Source organism: Haliotis rufescens, unplaced genomic scaffold (assembly GCF_023055435.1).
Source record: "Haliotis rufescens isolate VD_foot unplaced genomic scaffold, xgHalRufe1.0.p SCAF_17, whole genome shotgun sequence".
Lineage (NCBI taxonomy): Eukaryota > Metazoa > Mollusca > Gastropoda > Lepetellida > Haliotidae > Haliotis > Haliotis rufescens.
The window spans coordinates 19,085,554-19,099,532 of NW_025963857.1; the positions used below are offsets into that span (position 1 = coordinate 19,085,554).

The 13,979-nt window shown below is 40.3% G+C and overlaps 1 protein-coding gene across 3 annotated transcripts; it reads left to right on the plus strand.

Annotated features, from left to right (window-relative positions):
* The first annotated feature begins 842 nt into the window (after positions 1-842).
* On the plus strand, positions 843-9,083 carry LOC124138002 (coactosin-like protein). 3 transcript variants are annotated; one of them, XM_048397668.1, is made up of 6 exons: positions 843-947; positions 1,350-1,552; positions 1,963-2,183; positions 2,461-2,543; positions 2,917-3,074; positions 6,338-9,083. In XM_048397668.1, exons 3-6 carry the CDS (start codon positions 2,107-2,109, stop codon positions 6,443-6,445), a joined length of 426 nt encoding a protein of 141 aa, XP_048253625.1. In that variant the 5' UTR covers positions 843-947; positions 1,350-1,552; positions 1,963-2,106; the 3' UTR covers positions 6,446-9,083. The 3 variants fall into 3 exon arrangements, with proteins under 3 accessions (XP_048253625.1, XP_048253626.1, XP_046360460.1); XM_048397669.1 differs by lacking the exon at positions 843-947 and having other exon boundaries at positions 1,124-1,552; XM_046504504.2 differs by lacking the exons at positions 843-947; positions 1,350-1,552 and having other exon boundaries at positions 1,587-2,183.
* Positions 9,084-13,979: the final 4,896 nt, after the last annotated feature.

Here is a 13,979-nt window from a genome sequence, read left to right on the forward strand (position 1 = left end):
GCATCCTGGTCTGTGTCAGTACCAGTATTTAGCTGCATCTTGATCTGTGTCGATACTAGTATTTAGCAGTATTGTCGTCTGTGTCAATACCAGTATTTAGCAGTATTGTCGTCTGTGTCAGTACCAGTATTTAGCAGCATTGTCGTCGTCTGTGTCAGTACCAGTATTCAGCAGCATCGTGGTATGTGTCAGTACCAGTATTTAGCAGCGTCGTGGTCTGTGTCAGTACCAGTATTTAGCAGTATTATCGTCTGTGTCAGTACCAGTATTTAGCAGTATTGTCGTCTGTGTCAGTACCAGTATTTAGCAGTATTGTCGTCTGTTTCAGCACCAGTATTTAGCAGCCTCGGTTGCTTCTGTGCATGTCGTGAGAGGCGAGTTGTCGGGTGGTCAGGCCTGCTGACTTGGTTGATGCATGTCATAGTATCCCAATTGCGTGGATCGATGCTCATGATGTCAATCACCGACTTGTCTAGTCCAGACTCAATTATTTACAGACCGCCGTCATATAGCTGGAATATTGCTGAGTGCGGCGTTAAACAAACAAACATTCAACAAATCAGCGTCGTGGTCTGTGTCAGCACCAGTATTTAGCAGCGTCGTGGTCTGTGTCAGCACCAGTATTTAGCAGCATCGTGGTCTGTGTCAGTACCAGTCCTTAGCAGCATCGTGGTCTGTGTCAGTACCAGTATTTAGCTGCATCCTGATCTGTGTCTGTAGCAGTAAGTCAGTATATCAAATGTGTTTACATTATAGCATGTTCCACCAGAGTGCTATGTACACAGTTATTATAGCTAGTTGTTGTACAAGCACTAAACTGTAGATCATTGGGAGTTATTCCCCTTTAGTTGATTAAACATGGCTACAAACCAGACATGTGCTTTTGACTCAGTAGAAAGTTGAACCTCCGAAACAGAAGTTCAAGAAGTCAATAAGACCATTACAGTGTCGGTACCAGTATTTAGCAGTATTGTGGTCTGTTTTAGCACCAGTATTTAGCAGCCTCGTTGCTTCTGTGCGTGTCGTAAGAGGCGAGTTGTCGGGTGGTCAGGCCTGCTGACTTGGTTGATGCATGTCATAGTATCCTAATTGCGTGGATCAATGCTCATGATGTCAATCACCGACTTGTCTAGTCCAGACTCAATTATTTACAGACCGCCGTCATATAGCTGGAATATTGCTGAGTGCGGCGTTAAACAAACATTCAACAAATCAGCGTTATGGTCTGTTTCAGCACCAGTATTTAGCAGAGTCGTGGTCTGTGTCAGTATTTTGTATCGAGTTTAGGTATTTTTGACAGCTAAAACTACAACGCTTTTATTAAAACTAATAGCCTGAATTTTTTTCAGAAAAACACCTTGCAGTAATGTGACAGTCTGAAGCATAATTGTTGTTTTCAAGGAAACTGTCCGACCTCCCACCCCGAAGCCAGATCACACCTCTCCCGTTCTCTTTGCGGTCTTCAGCGGCTATGTATTGTCAAGGAGAATACTAGTATAATCACACTCCATCTGCACTGACCCGTCTGCACCCTGAGTGACCTGTGAATTAGGTAATAAACAAATTAACGGAATTCCTCGCAGTTATCAGCACTCTGCTTTATAGTATTTACTGTAATGCTTGATACTATATAACCCCACGGGCATTCCTACCATCGCCTGTGGTGTAATAACCTATATTAATCACTCCTAATTCCATCCACTACTTATCCGACAGATAATTACCGTCACATGGTAAAAATTTGAGCCGGAGGGGCGTTAACTTCCTTATTAGGAAAGTTTACTGTCAGCTCACTGCTGATTGGTTCAAATGCGTCGTCTGCTAGCCATCTCGCGAGCTCATTTATCGATCGAGGTGATGTCACTGGGCGAAGATTGCAAGGATTGTCGAAACAGGTAAGGACGGGAGCATTTGTTGAAAGAAGCCGGTCTCGTACCTGGGAAATAACAGTGTCTGTTGTAGAGCACGGCGACTTGTACCTGTCAACCTCTAGACATCGTCCCCGTCTATCGTCTGCCCGCTCTCACTTGGTGACCAGACGAAATCTACGACTTCTCCCCCTTGAAGCTCAAACACTCGTCAGTGTTGATATTCACAACGAGCAGTATGTCGACTAAACTGGATAAAGACGACGTGAGGGCCGCCTACGAAGACGTGAGAGATGATACATCGGCCACCTTGTGGTGAGTGAAACATCGGGGACCACTTCGCCATATGTTCAAAATCCTTGTTTAACGATCAATCGCTAATCTGATGCTAATTCGCTTTATCAGCGTAAATCTTTCATTTAACATTTGCTTGAAATATTTAGTTTGCTGCTTGTTGTTTTGTTAATTGATTTTTGTAGCGTGTCTGCAAACTTGTAGTGGGTACTTGAATAAAGACACACCCACCAACCTGACACATCAATGGTGTCTCGTAAGTCCTGGAATGTTTCATCATGAGTTATGACTTTTTCAGGGCTGTGTTCAAATATGAAGGAAATACAATTCAGAAGAGCGCAATTGGGAATGATTACGACGAATTTCAATCACAATTTGGGGGTAAGCTATAGTAATGTATATAAATCTCGCACCGTATGTCAATAATATGTACTTATAACTGTTGCATAGCCAGAGTCACAGTACTTAATAGTTTCAAAAAGTTTAAACATTATATGTAATTGAGTATACTAGCTTCCAAAGGTCGTTAGCACCATTCGGCATTCCTCTATGCTTATTATAACCCTGCTTGACGTACTGACGCTAATTGTTTGCATACGCTATTCTGTCGTTTACTTTGAATTTATTCGTGTTTTACTCTTGCTTCTGAACGACCATGACTTTTGTGCTGAGTGTGCGATGTAGTGTGCGTTGTCTTTTCATTGTGTTAATGTATATTTTGTTTGTATTCTGTATTCGACATATTTTGTTGCAGATGAAGAAAGGGCCTTTGGTTTTATACGTATAACCACGGGCGACGAATTGAGCAAACGATCAAAATTTGCTCTTGTCACGTGGGCCGGTTCTCATTTATCAGCATTAAAGCGAGCGAGGCTGAGCACCGACAAGTCCCTTATAAAACAAGTCATCCAAGTATGTATTAATGAGGTGTTTTACCTATGACTTTAACCCTTGTTATGACATTTCTTTACAGAACTCACGACAACACAAATTAAGGGTTCGGTGTCTGCATCATTCTGTATGTTAAAGTGCACCCAGTGCACTCGTTACCTTGCAAAAGTGCAGTGGACTTCCCACAAATTATCTCTCAGGTGTTCATGTTTTGAGACGTGTGTCACAGAAATTGACAGCTGACTTTTACATGCCACTCAATGTGGGACTGGTAACACGGGAATGGTGTCTTAAACCGTAGGCGCTGGAACTACAGTGTATCTATAGATCAGATACGGACATGCATGTGCGTGCATTATGCCTTCATTGTCCTTGACAATTGAATTTATTATGGGAAATATGACAATATCTTTACAATCAATGTATTTCCGAAACCGTGACGTTCATTATGTAAACGTATAAAATTATTCCTCTATTTCTTTTACTCTTGACGTTTGCTATTTCACATGACATATCCTACACTTACATGCCAAACCCCGCCTTGGCGTTTCCTTTATAATCCCTGAATTTCCATGCTTGCTTTCTTTTTGACGTTTCCAATATAAAATATGAGCATATCTCTCCTCCTTGACGTTCTTCTATAGCATATTTCACATACAGACACAATCCAACGGTCCCGTGCCTTCATTCTCCCTTACATATGGTGTTCCACATACAGACACATTCCGAATCTACCATGCATCATTTCACTCTGGCATATGCTGTTTCACATACAGACGCATCCCGAATCTACCATGCCTCATTTCACTCTGACATTCTGTTTCACATGCGGACACATCCCGAGAATTCCATGCCAAGCCAACCATTGACATTTCCTAATGAACACCTCGTCATATTCCTTCACCTCGACGCGTAAATTACACTGGTTTTTAAATAATATGGGCGTATACTGAACAAAAACGGTTAATTTCATGAATATGTTTCGGGATATTTTTTTGGTTGACATAAAATTTTCACATTTCATCAAAATATCATAAAAAATGTTCTTGATCCCTAACTATTTCTTGTTCAGTATGTATCAATGCCTTAAATTAATCTTACAGAATAAAAGTCGAAAATAGCCAATACTGAATGTTAAAGAACTGTCACATCGAGTTTTGTGTTTGCGTATGCGTGATTTTTATACCTGTACATGTGAACGAGTAATATTCATAAGGTCATACAGGTTGTAGTGCATTTGCCCTGTTGTATTTCTGTGTGTCACGTGCGACCTAATGAATATCATATCTATAACACAATAGGGTATCATATGACAATCGACGGTGGACTCGGTATGAATGCTGTAGTCCGTTACAGTAAATACGGGTCAATAGTTCACTGATAATACATCGGTATGTATTGCATGTGGTTTATTTAACAGTGCGTTTCATCATCATCATCATCATAACAACTGTGGCAGCAATTAGTGCAGTAGCCAAATATGCTTTAATGAAAATATAATTTTGGAGCAATTATTGTAGAAGATACAACAAAGATTTTTTCGTAATTGTTGCATCGGCTTTGAGGATATAGGAAACACATCACATTAATCAACGGTGATAATCCCGCACATTTATATCTTCTTGTTCTAACACTTTGATACGTAATAAGCAGCTGGTATATAAGTCGATTATATCCTTGATCTCGTGGAAGTTATTTGGGGTAATTCTCGAGCTCAATAAGTCACATTTAGAATGTTGTGCAAATTAGTCGTCGACTCTCTCTTTAAGACATTATAACTTTTTATTTCTCACAACTGGGGGATAGCCGATTTGAGTTTATAACGGAATAAATATTCAAGAGAATCGTTTTGGAACCTGTGGCGGTAGACAATTTAGCGTTAAAAACATTAGCATAGGAAAAGGTGCACTTGTGATTGTATCTAAAAATTATTGAACTGTTAGATGTGAAACAAACAATTGGAAGCTTCCATAACCGCATCTATCAAATAAAGATTTGTACTAAGTATAAGGGCCGTTGGGTAGTTTAGATCCTTAAGCGTTCGCTCGTCACACCGAGGACCCGGGTTCGATTCCTTATACGGGTACTGTGTGAAGCATCTTGGTGTCGGGCGGCCGTGATGCTGTTGATGTATGCTAAAGGCGGAGCAGTGAACGCTTATCGCTCTGTAAAACGCGATGCGCTACTTTACACTGCATATACAAGCACATTATTTCGGGAATATACTGTCAAATATAAGGTCAGGTTTCCTGGTTACCCTAGTGTTCAACACATCTATAGGAAAATACCCACGTAGTGCATTGTAGCTCATGACATAATCTTATCAGATAAGCCAAGGCATTGTAATGGAAAGATATTTGTTTAAAATGAGGAAGATCATAACCAAATACGTAAGCATGTTCTTTGTTTTCGCCAATCGATTGAATAATAATACTTATTTTGGAACGTTAATGCATAAAACGGGCCAGTATACATACATGGACGTGCAGGAACCTAACACAGGTAAACGGCCAGAAGTAAGTCCCGGCCAGGCAAAACAAAACAAGGTGATTCGCTTTGCCTTATGTTATTTATTGCGACTATCTTCCAATCGTAAATATTATTAGTTTCTTACAAATGTTAAGGCCTCATCAGTTGTCACTCACACACGCACACGCACACGCACACGCACACACACACACCTTGTCTTACAAATTAATGTTTGCCTGAATGTTTCTGAAACGAGCAAGTGAAGGTCCATCGTGTTTACATATCAAGAGTCACGTAATGTGCCGCCTTAGAGCTGGAATATTGCCGAGTGCGTCGTTATACAATAAACTGATACTTTGTGTTATGCATGACATAAAAGCTAGGTGACATGCAAAGAAGCCTAAGGCGTTGCAACTCGCTATACGGAGTTGCGTCCCTTAAATTAACCGTGCAATCCGCACCCATTGTGATTCCTGGTGTGCCAGGGGCGGGATTATACCCGTGCTGGTGGGTTCTATCAAAGTGATATATATACGTTTAAGTGAGTGAATGAGTATGGCTTTACGCCGCTTTTAGCAATATTCCAGCAATATCACGGCGGGTGACACCAGAAATGAGCTTCACACATTGTACGGGAATCGAACCCGGTTCTTCGGCGTGATGAGCGAACGCTTTAACCACGAAAGCTGATAAACGTGTAAGACCTCTCTCTTTGGGCTTGCAAACACGCCGTGATGCAACTGAAATACTGCCCAGAACGCCGTTACAATCAACTCACTCACTTAATCATTTATAAACATCCGATCTCATTCCAGAACTTTGCCGTGGAGATCATGACGTCAGAACAGGATGAAATCAAAATAGAGTATATCACGGACGAGGTGAAGAAAGCAGGTGGCGCCAACTATGGAACCGGCAAATGATGACAAAGAACTTAGTCCGTTGTGCAGTTGAACAGTGCTGACTATCTTAAACGTGAATCACCAGGGTTGAAACTGTGGATTATGAGTAGAGATCTTAAAGGACTGGAATGGTGCAACGTCTTTGATAGTTGTCCTTCTGTGCTCTGATGATTCTGGGAATATGTGTTCTGTGGCAACGGAATCGAGAATTGGGGGACAGTTTTTGAAGAGGCCGCATCTGGATCCACTTCTCCACATCTTAAACTCTCAAGATTCACTTTCATTTTCTCTTAAAAAATTTCTGTAATATTTTCACTTTTGTGAAGTAATGTGGTTTCAAACGTTGTGTGAATGCTACACATCACTGAAGTGCCTTCCTACAAACTACTTTGTGTTGTATTGTAAACCCAGATTAACTTGTAGATTTAATTTTCGTATACAGTTTGTAATGTTACTTTGTATAACCAAGGAGAAGAAGGATTATCACCATCGTGCAATTTTGAGCTATTTTGACATTGCAATATTTACACGAAGATCACCTTCACCTTCATGCAATCACATCATGTGTTCAGACATGACCCGGAAGATGCAGAGGGCTGCTGTTACAGTGAACTGTAACCTCTTACAACCACAATGGTATTGATTCACAAAAAATTCACACATACACCATTAACTACATCAGATATGGCTTGAAAACTATGCCAAAGTACTATGGATGGATGACGAATGGTATGAATCTTTATTTTTAATAGATGAAAGCTCGCTGACTTGGTTGATGCATGTCATCGTATCCCTATTGCGTTTATCGATGCTCATGATGTCAATCACTGGATTGTCTGGCCAGACTCGATTATTTACAGACCGCCCTCATATAGCTGGAATATTGCTGAGTGCGGCCTAAAACAACAAAGTAACAAACAAACATCAGGGGCACGGATGGCCCAATCTAAATCAAAGGCGGCACAATTCGCTGTGCAGAGTTGCGGCCATGGCAGTACGCATGCCAGAAACCTAGGATCGTGGGTTCGGAGACATGATTCGACCCGATTATTGTTCTGGGTTTGTTAGCGCCACAATATTGCTCGTGGGTTTCACCAAAGTGATAAACGTCTAATACCTGCATCACATCAGGCTGACAAAGCGACAAACGTCAAGCGACGTTTTACCCAAACCAACCCTGGGCAACTCATATCTGATCATTCCCCTCGTTACCAATGATGCGCACAAACTTTCAACGCCATCTGTCAACTTTCAGCTAAATAAAGGTTTTGACTTTCAGCAATTTCCTCATCACAGCTATTTACTCACTTCATTGTGCCCATTCTGTAGGCTGCACAAGAATGTGTAGCCGCGGTGTCCTACTATTTGCTTTGGGTTCCAAATATGTACAAAAGATAAGTTAAAACTGTGGGACAAAGGGAATGACAGGAACGAACAAAATCAAAATGTTTGTTGAAGATCAAAGAAAGTGTTTTATTTCTTCATGATCACAGCACCTTTGAACATCTGATTATCTGTATTTGAAACGGTGTTGTATAACGTCAAAGATTTATTCCATAATGATGCATTCCCTTTGTATTCCATGGATGCTAAAGTCAAAATTGCAGCCAGGGGCTAACAGGAAGAAAGCACCGATTGTCTTTAAGGGGGTCACTTCCGTCACGCAGTCTTATCTCGGATTCTCAGCGTCTGACTCAAGGTCAAGTTCAATGAGTTCATGTACAGCGCCGTTATTCTGATTATTACGATATTCTGATGTGTGCAATTCACAAATGTTATGAATTAACATTTATTGATACGGTTTTACCCATGTTTTGTTTCTATTTATTTATATTCTAATAGCAATACCATTTATTCAGATTACAGATACCTACTTTTTTAATGCAGCAGTTGTTCTCGAATGTCATGTCAAAATGTATTTTCTATCGGTTCATCATGTGCCGTTTCATTAACCCACGATGTAGTCCGATATATACAGCTCACCATGTTTCCAACTGCAGAACAAACAATCAAAATGGCGAAACAAAATCAATTTTTGTTATTTACTTCAAACTTGATTTCAAAATTACCAATTCAGAAAGGTGATGTGTGTCGTATGTATTATCTCAACAACGGTGGTTGAATCGTGTTACTTGTTCCAAATTTCAACGTTTGATTATGGTTTTTCCCCAAACGCAATATAAAGTTTAGCACAAAATGGATCATGTCCGATATTATGCAATATAGTGGTAACGTATGTCAGTCTCTGCCGTTATACAATGCGGTAAACGGTTATAACGAACTGAAAGGGACCACTAATTTTAGTGCGTTATAACCGTAGTTGGTAATAAACATCTCTACAGAATATATACAGCAGATGACTTGGACGATACTAACAGTTCGTTTTAAGAGTGTTCGTTATAAACGTTGTTTACTGTATGTAAAAGGCTGAAAATAGAAACACTTGGTTGCCATGCAGTGAGTATTGAATGGTGCATTTGTTTTTCATTCGTTGTCTCAAAAACATAAGTATATAGCTAATAAAGGTATTTTACTTATGTGGACAATGGCTGAGAACCAGGAATATTTCTTTGGGCCTTAACTGTGTGATACAGGGTTATATATCAGACTCTACAGCTCACTGTTGTATTTTACGAAATAAATTATTTTTACAAGTTTATGATGTCCTCCATGACTTTTTTTATTATTAATTATATTCAGACCTGGGGAAAGAATGAAGATCAAATGTAACGCGATATTCATCTGATCTGTACACAAATACATCTTGCGCAAGGCTGCATGCTGACCAGAGAACCAGTGGTACATAGTATGATCATCGTCCCACGCCGTTGGGATACGGAAAAACACAATCAGCCAGATCACACATTGGTATCACCCGTTAAGTTGGTTGGTTTGATGTTTAACGCCGCACTCAGCAATATTCCAGCTATATGACGGCGGTCTGTTAATAATCGAGTCTGGACCAGACAATCCAGTGATTGATATCATGAGCATCGATCCACCCAATTGGGATCGATGACATGCATCAACCAAGTCAGCGAGCCTGACCACCCGATCCCGTTAGTCGCCTTTTACGACAAGCACAGTCACCTTTTACGGCAAGCATGGGTTGCTGAAGACCTATTCTACCCCGGAATCTTGACGGGTCTCTCCCGTTAAGAATGGGTAACGGGTCCAAATTCCTCAGTACGAATGACTCAGCGTTCCGCAGTGTCATAGTTGCGCCCTTCATCCGTGTCAGGATCCGCAGGTCATGGATTCGTATCCCATATTTGCAGGGGTTATGATCCTTGATCTGTCAGCATCCTACTCGTGCTCCTTTTATCTAAGTGGAAGAGGTATGTGACCTGCGACACTTCGGCTTTTCTCCCACGTCAAGATAACGTTCCGTGTACAACTGAAACACTGTTCAAAGCGGCGTTAATCCCATCTTACTTGTGCCGTCAATTTAAGGACATCGGTGTCGATGTCAAGTATAAACAGTTCCACATGGAATTAGTTCCACCCGGAACAAATGTTGCCAGTGTAAAAGTATCTTAGAAAAAAATGTCCTAGTAAAAACTGTTACATGAGAAACATTTCCCAATGTATATATAGTACAAAGAAACAATTTCACTGCAGGAACACAGATAGTCTTTGACATCTACATTATTCTAGGATGGATATGAATCCAAGAAGAAAACCACCTGATTAACGAGTGATTTTACGCAGAAATGGTTATTTATCAGCTACCTTTGTGTAGCCATTTTATGTTTATTTGTGGAAACAATAAACAGAAGTGATACAGTTTAGGACTTTCTCGGTCACATTCCAGGGCAGTACTGAATTCAACCGTCAATGGGCAGCCCCCAAGTATTATTGGCCTCGGGATAATAGACATGTATATAGGGTGTACTGCCTTCTTCACAAATATCTGATGCATGTATATAGGGTGTACTGCCCTCTACATATATATCTGATGCATGTTTATAGGGTGTACTGCCTTCTACATATATGGCTGGTACATGTATATAGGGTGTACTGCCTTCTACATATATGGCTGGTACATGTATATAGGGTGTACTGCCTTCTTCATATATGGCTGATACATGTATATAGGGCGTACTGCCTTCTACATATATGGCTGGTACATGTATATAGGGTGTACTGCCTTCTACATATATGGCTGGTACATGTATATAGGGTGTACTGCCTTCTTCACATATATCTGATGCATGTATATAGGGTGTACTGCCTTCTACATATATGGCTGGTACATGTATATAGGGTGTACTGCCTTCTTCACATATATCTGATGCATGTATATAGGGTGTACTGCCTTCTACATATATGGCTGGTACATGTATATATAGGGTGTACTGCCTTCTTCACATATATCTGATGCATGTATATAGGGTGTACTGCCTTCTACATATATGGCTGGTACATGTATATAGGGTGTACTGCCTTCTTCACATATAGCTGATACATGTATATATGGTGTACTGCCTTCTACATATATGGCTGATACATGTATATAGGGTGTACTGCCTTCTACATATATGGCTGATACATGTATATAGGGTGTACTGCCTTCTTCACATATAGCTGATACATGTATATAGGGTGTACTGCCTTCTACATATATGGCTGATACATGTATATAGGGTGTACTGCCTTCTTCACATATAGCTGATACATGTATATAGGGTGTACTGCCTTCTTCATATATGGCTGATACATTATATAGGATGTACTGCCTTCTACATATATGGCTGATACATGTATATAGGGTGTACTGCCTTCTACATATATGGCTGATACATGTATACAGGGTGTACTGCCTTCTACATATATGGCTGGTACATGTATATAGGGTGTACTGCCTTCTTCACATATATCTGATGCATGTATATAGGGTGTACTGCCTTCTACATATATGGCTGGTACATGTATATATAGGGTGTACTGCCTTCTTCACATATATCTGATGCATGTATATAGGGTGTACTGCCTTCTACATATATGGCTGGTACATGTATATAGGGTGTACTGCCTTCTTCACATATAGCTGATACATGTATATATGGTGTACTGCCTTCTACATATATGGCTGATACATGTATATAGGGTGTACTGCCTTCTACATATATGGCTGATACATGTATATAGGGTGTACTGCCTTCTTCACATATAGCTGATACATGTATATAGGGTGTACTGCCTTCTACATATATGGCTGATACATGTATATAGGGTGTACTGCCTTCTTCACATATAGCTGATACATGTATATAGGGTGTACTGCCTTCTTCATATATGGCTGATACATTATATAGGATGTACTGCCTTCTACATATATGGCTGATACATGTATATAGGGTGTACTGCCTTCTACATATATGGCTGATACATGTATACAGGGTGTACTGCCTTCTACATATATGGCTGATACATGTATACAGGGTGTACTGCCTTCTTCACATATGGCTGATACATGTATATAGGGTGTACTGCCTTCTTCATATATGGCTGATACATGTATATAGGGTGTACTGCCTTCTACATATATGGCTGATACATGTATACAGGGTGTACTGCCTTCTTCACATATGGCTGATACATGTATACAGGGTGTACTGCCTTCTACATATATGGCTGATACATGTATATAGGGTGTACTGCCTTCTACACATATAGCTGATACATGTATATAGGGTGTACTGCCTTCTACATATATGGCTGATACATGTATACAGGGTGTACTGCCTTCTTCATATATGGCTGGTACATGGATATAGGTTGTACTGCCTTCTTCATATATGGCTGATACATGTATACAGGGTGTACTGCCTTCTACATATATGGCTGATACATGTATATAGGGTGTACTGCCTTCTTCATATATGGCTGATACATGTATATAGGGTGTACTGCCTTCTTCATATATGGCTGATACATGTATATAGGGTGTACTGCCTTCTACATATATGGCTGGTACATGTATATAGGGTGTACTGCCTTCTTCACATATGGCTGATACATGTATATAGGGTGTACTGCCTTCTTCATATATGGCTGATACATGTATATAGGGTGTACTGCCTTCTTCATATATGGCTGATACATGTATATAGGGTGTACTGCCTTCTACATATATGGCTGGTACATGTATATAGGGTGTACTGCCTTCTTCACATATGGCTGATACATGTATACAGGGTGTACTGCCTTCTTCATATATGGCTGATACATTATATAGGATGTACTGACTTCTACACATATGGCTGATACATGTATATATGGTGTACTGCCTTCTACATATATGGCTGATACATGTATATAGGGTGTACTGCCTTCTTCACATATAGCTGATACATGTATATAGGGTGTACTGCCTTCTACATATATGGCTGATACATGTATACAGGGTGTACTGCCTTCTACATATATGGCTGATACATGTATATAGGTTGTACTGCCTTCTACATATATGGCTGGTACATGGATATAGGATGTACTGCCTTCTTCATATATGGCTGATACATGTATATAGGGTGTACTGACTTCTACACATATGGCTGATACATGTATATAGGGTGTACTGCCTTCTACATATATGGCTGATACATGTATATAGGGTGTACTGCCTTCTTCACATATGGCTGATACATGTATATAGGGTGTACTGCCTTCTACATATATGGCTGATACATGTATACAGGGTGTACTGCCTTCTACATATATGGCTGATACATGTATATAGGTTGTACTGCCTTCTACATATATGGCTGGTACATGGATATAGGATGTACTGCCTTCTTCATATATGGCTGATACATGTATATAGGGTGTACTGCCTTCTACATATATGGCTGATACATGTATATAGGGTGTACTGCCTTCTACATATATGGCTGGTACATGTATATAGGATGTACTGCCTTCTTCATATATGGCTGGTACATGTTTATAAGGTGTACTGCCTTCTTCATATATGGCTGATACATGTATATAGGGTGTACTGCCTTCTACATATATGGCTGGTACATGTATATAGGGTGTACTGCCTTCTTCATATATGGCTGATACATGTACATAGGATGTACTGCCTTCTTCATACATGGCTGGTACATGTATATAGGGTGTACTGCCTTCTACATATATGGCTGATACATGTATATAGGGTGTACTGCATTCTTCATGTATGGCTGATACATGTATATAGGGTGTACTGCCTTCTACACATATAGCTGATATATGTATATCGGGTGTACAGGCTGGTTCTGGTCCTATCGTAGGCGTCTCTCAATCTCATTCCAGACATGTTCAATCTGGGAGAGGTCTGGACAAACAGCCAGTCACGGTAGTACTACAGCAATGTTATGCTGCCTCAACAAGTCTGTTACAACAGGTGCAACTTCTGGGCAGGCATTATCCTCCTGCAAGAGTGAACAGTATACTGCCCTTGTCTTGTCTTCAGAACCTCTGATGCTGTCTTTACCAAGCTAGGCGTGCCTGATGGTGACGTAGAAGCGAACTTGAAACGAAATTTGTGCCCCCTCAACCAGTTGCG

Coding starts and splice junctions, on each gene's coding strand:
- LOC124138002 (XM_048397668.1), top strand. CDS start 2,107: ATGTCGACTAAACTGGATAAAGACGACGTGAGGGCCGCCTACGAAGAC. Junction 2,544..2,916: donor ATTTCAATCACAATTTGGGG/GTAAGCTATAGT, acceptor ATTTTGTTGCAG/ATGAAGAAAGGGCCTTTGGT. Junction 3,075..6,337: donor TTATAAAACAAGTCATCCAA/GTATGTATTAAT, acceptor ATCTCATTCCAG/AACTTTGCCGTGGAGATCAT.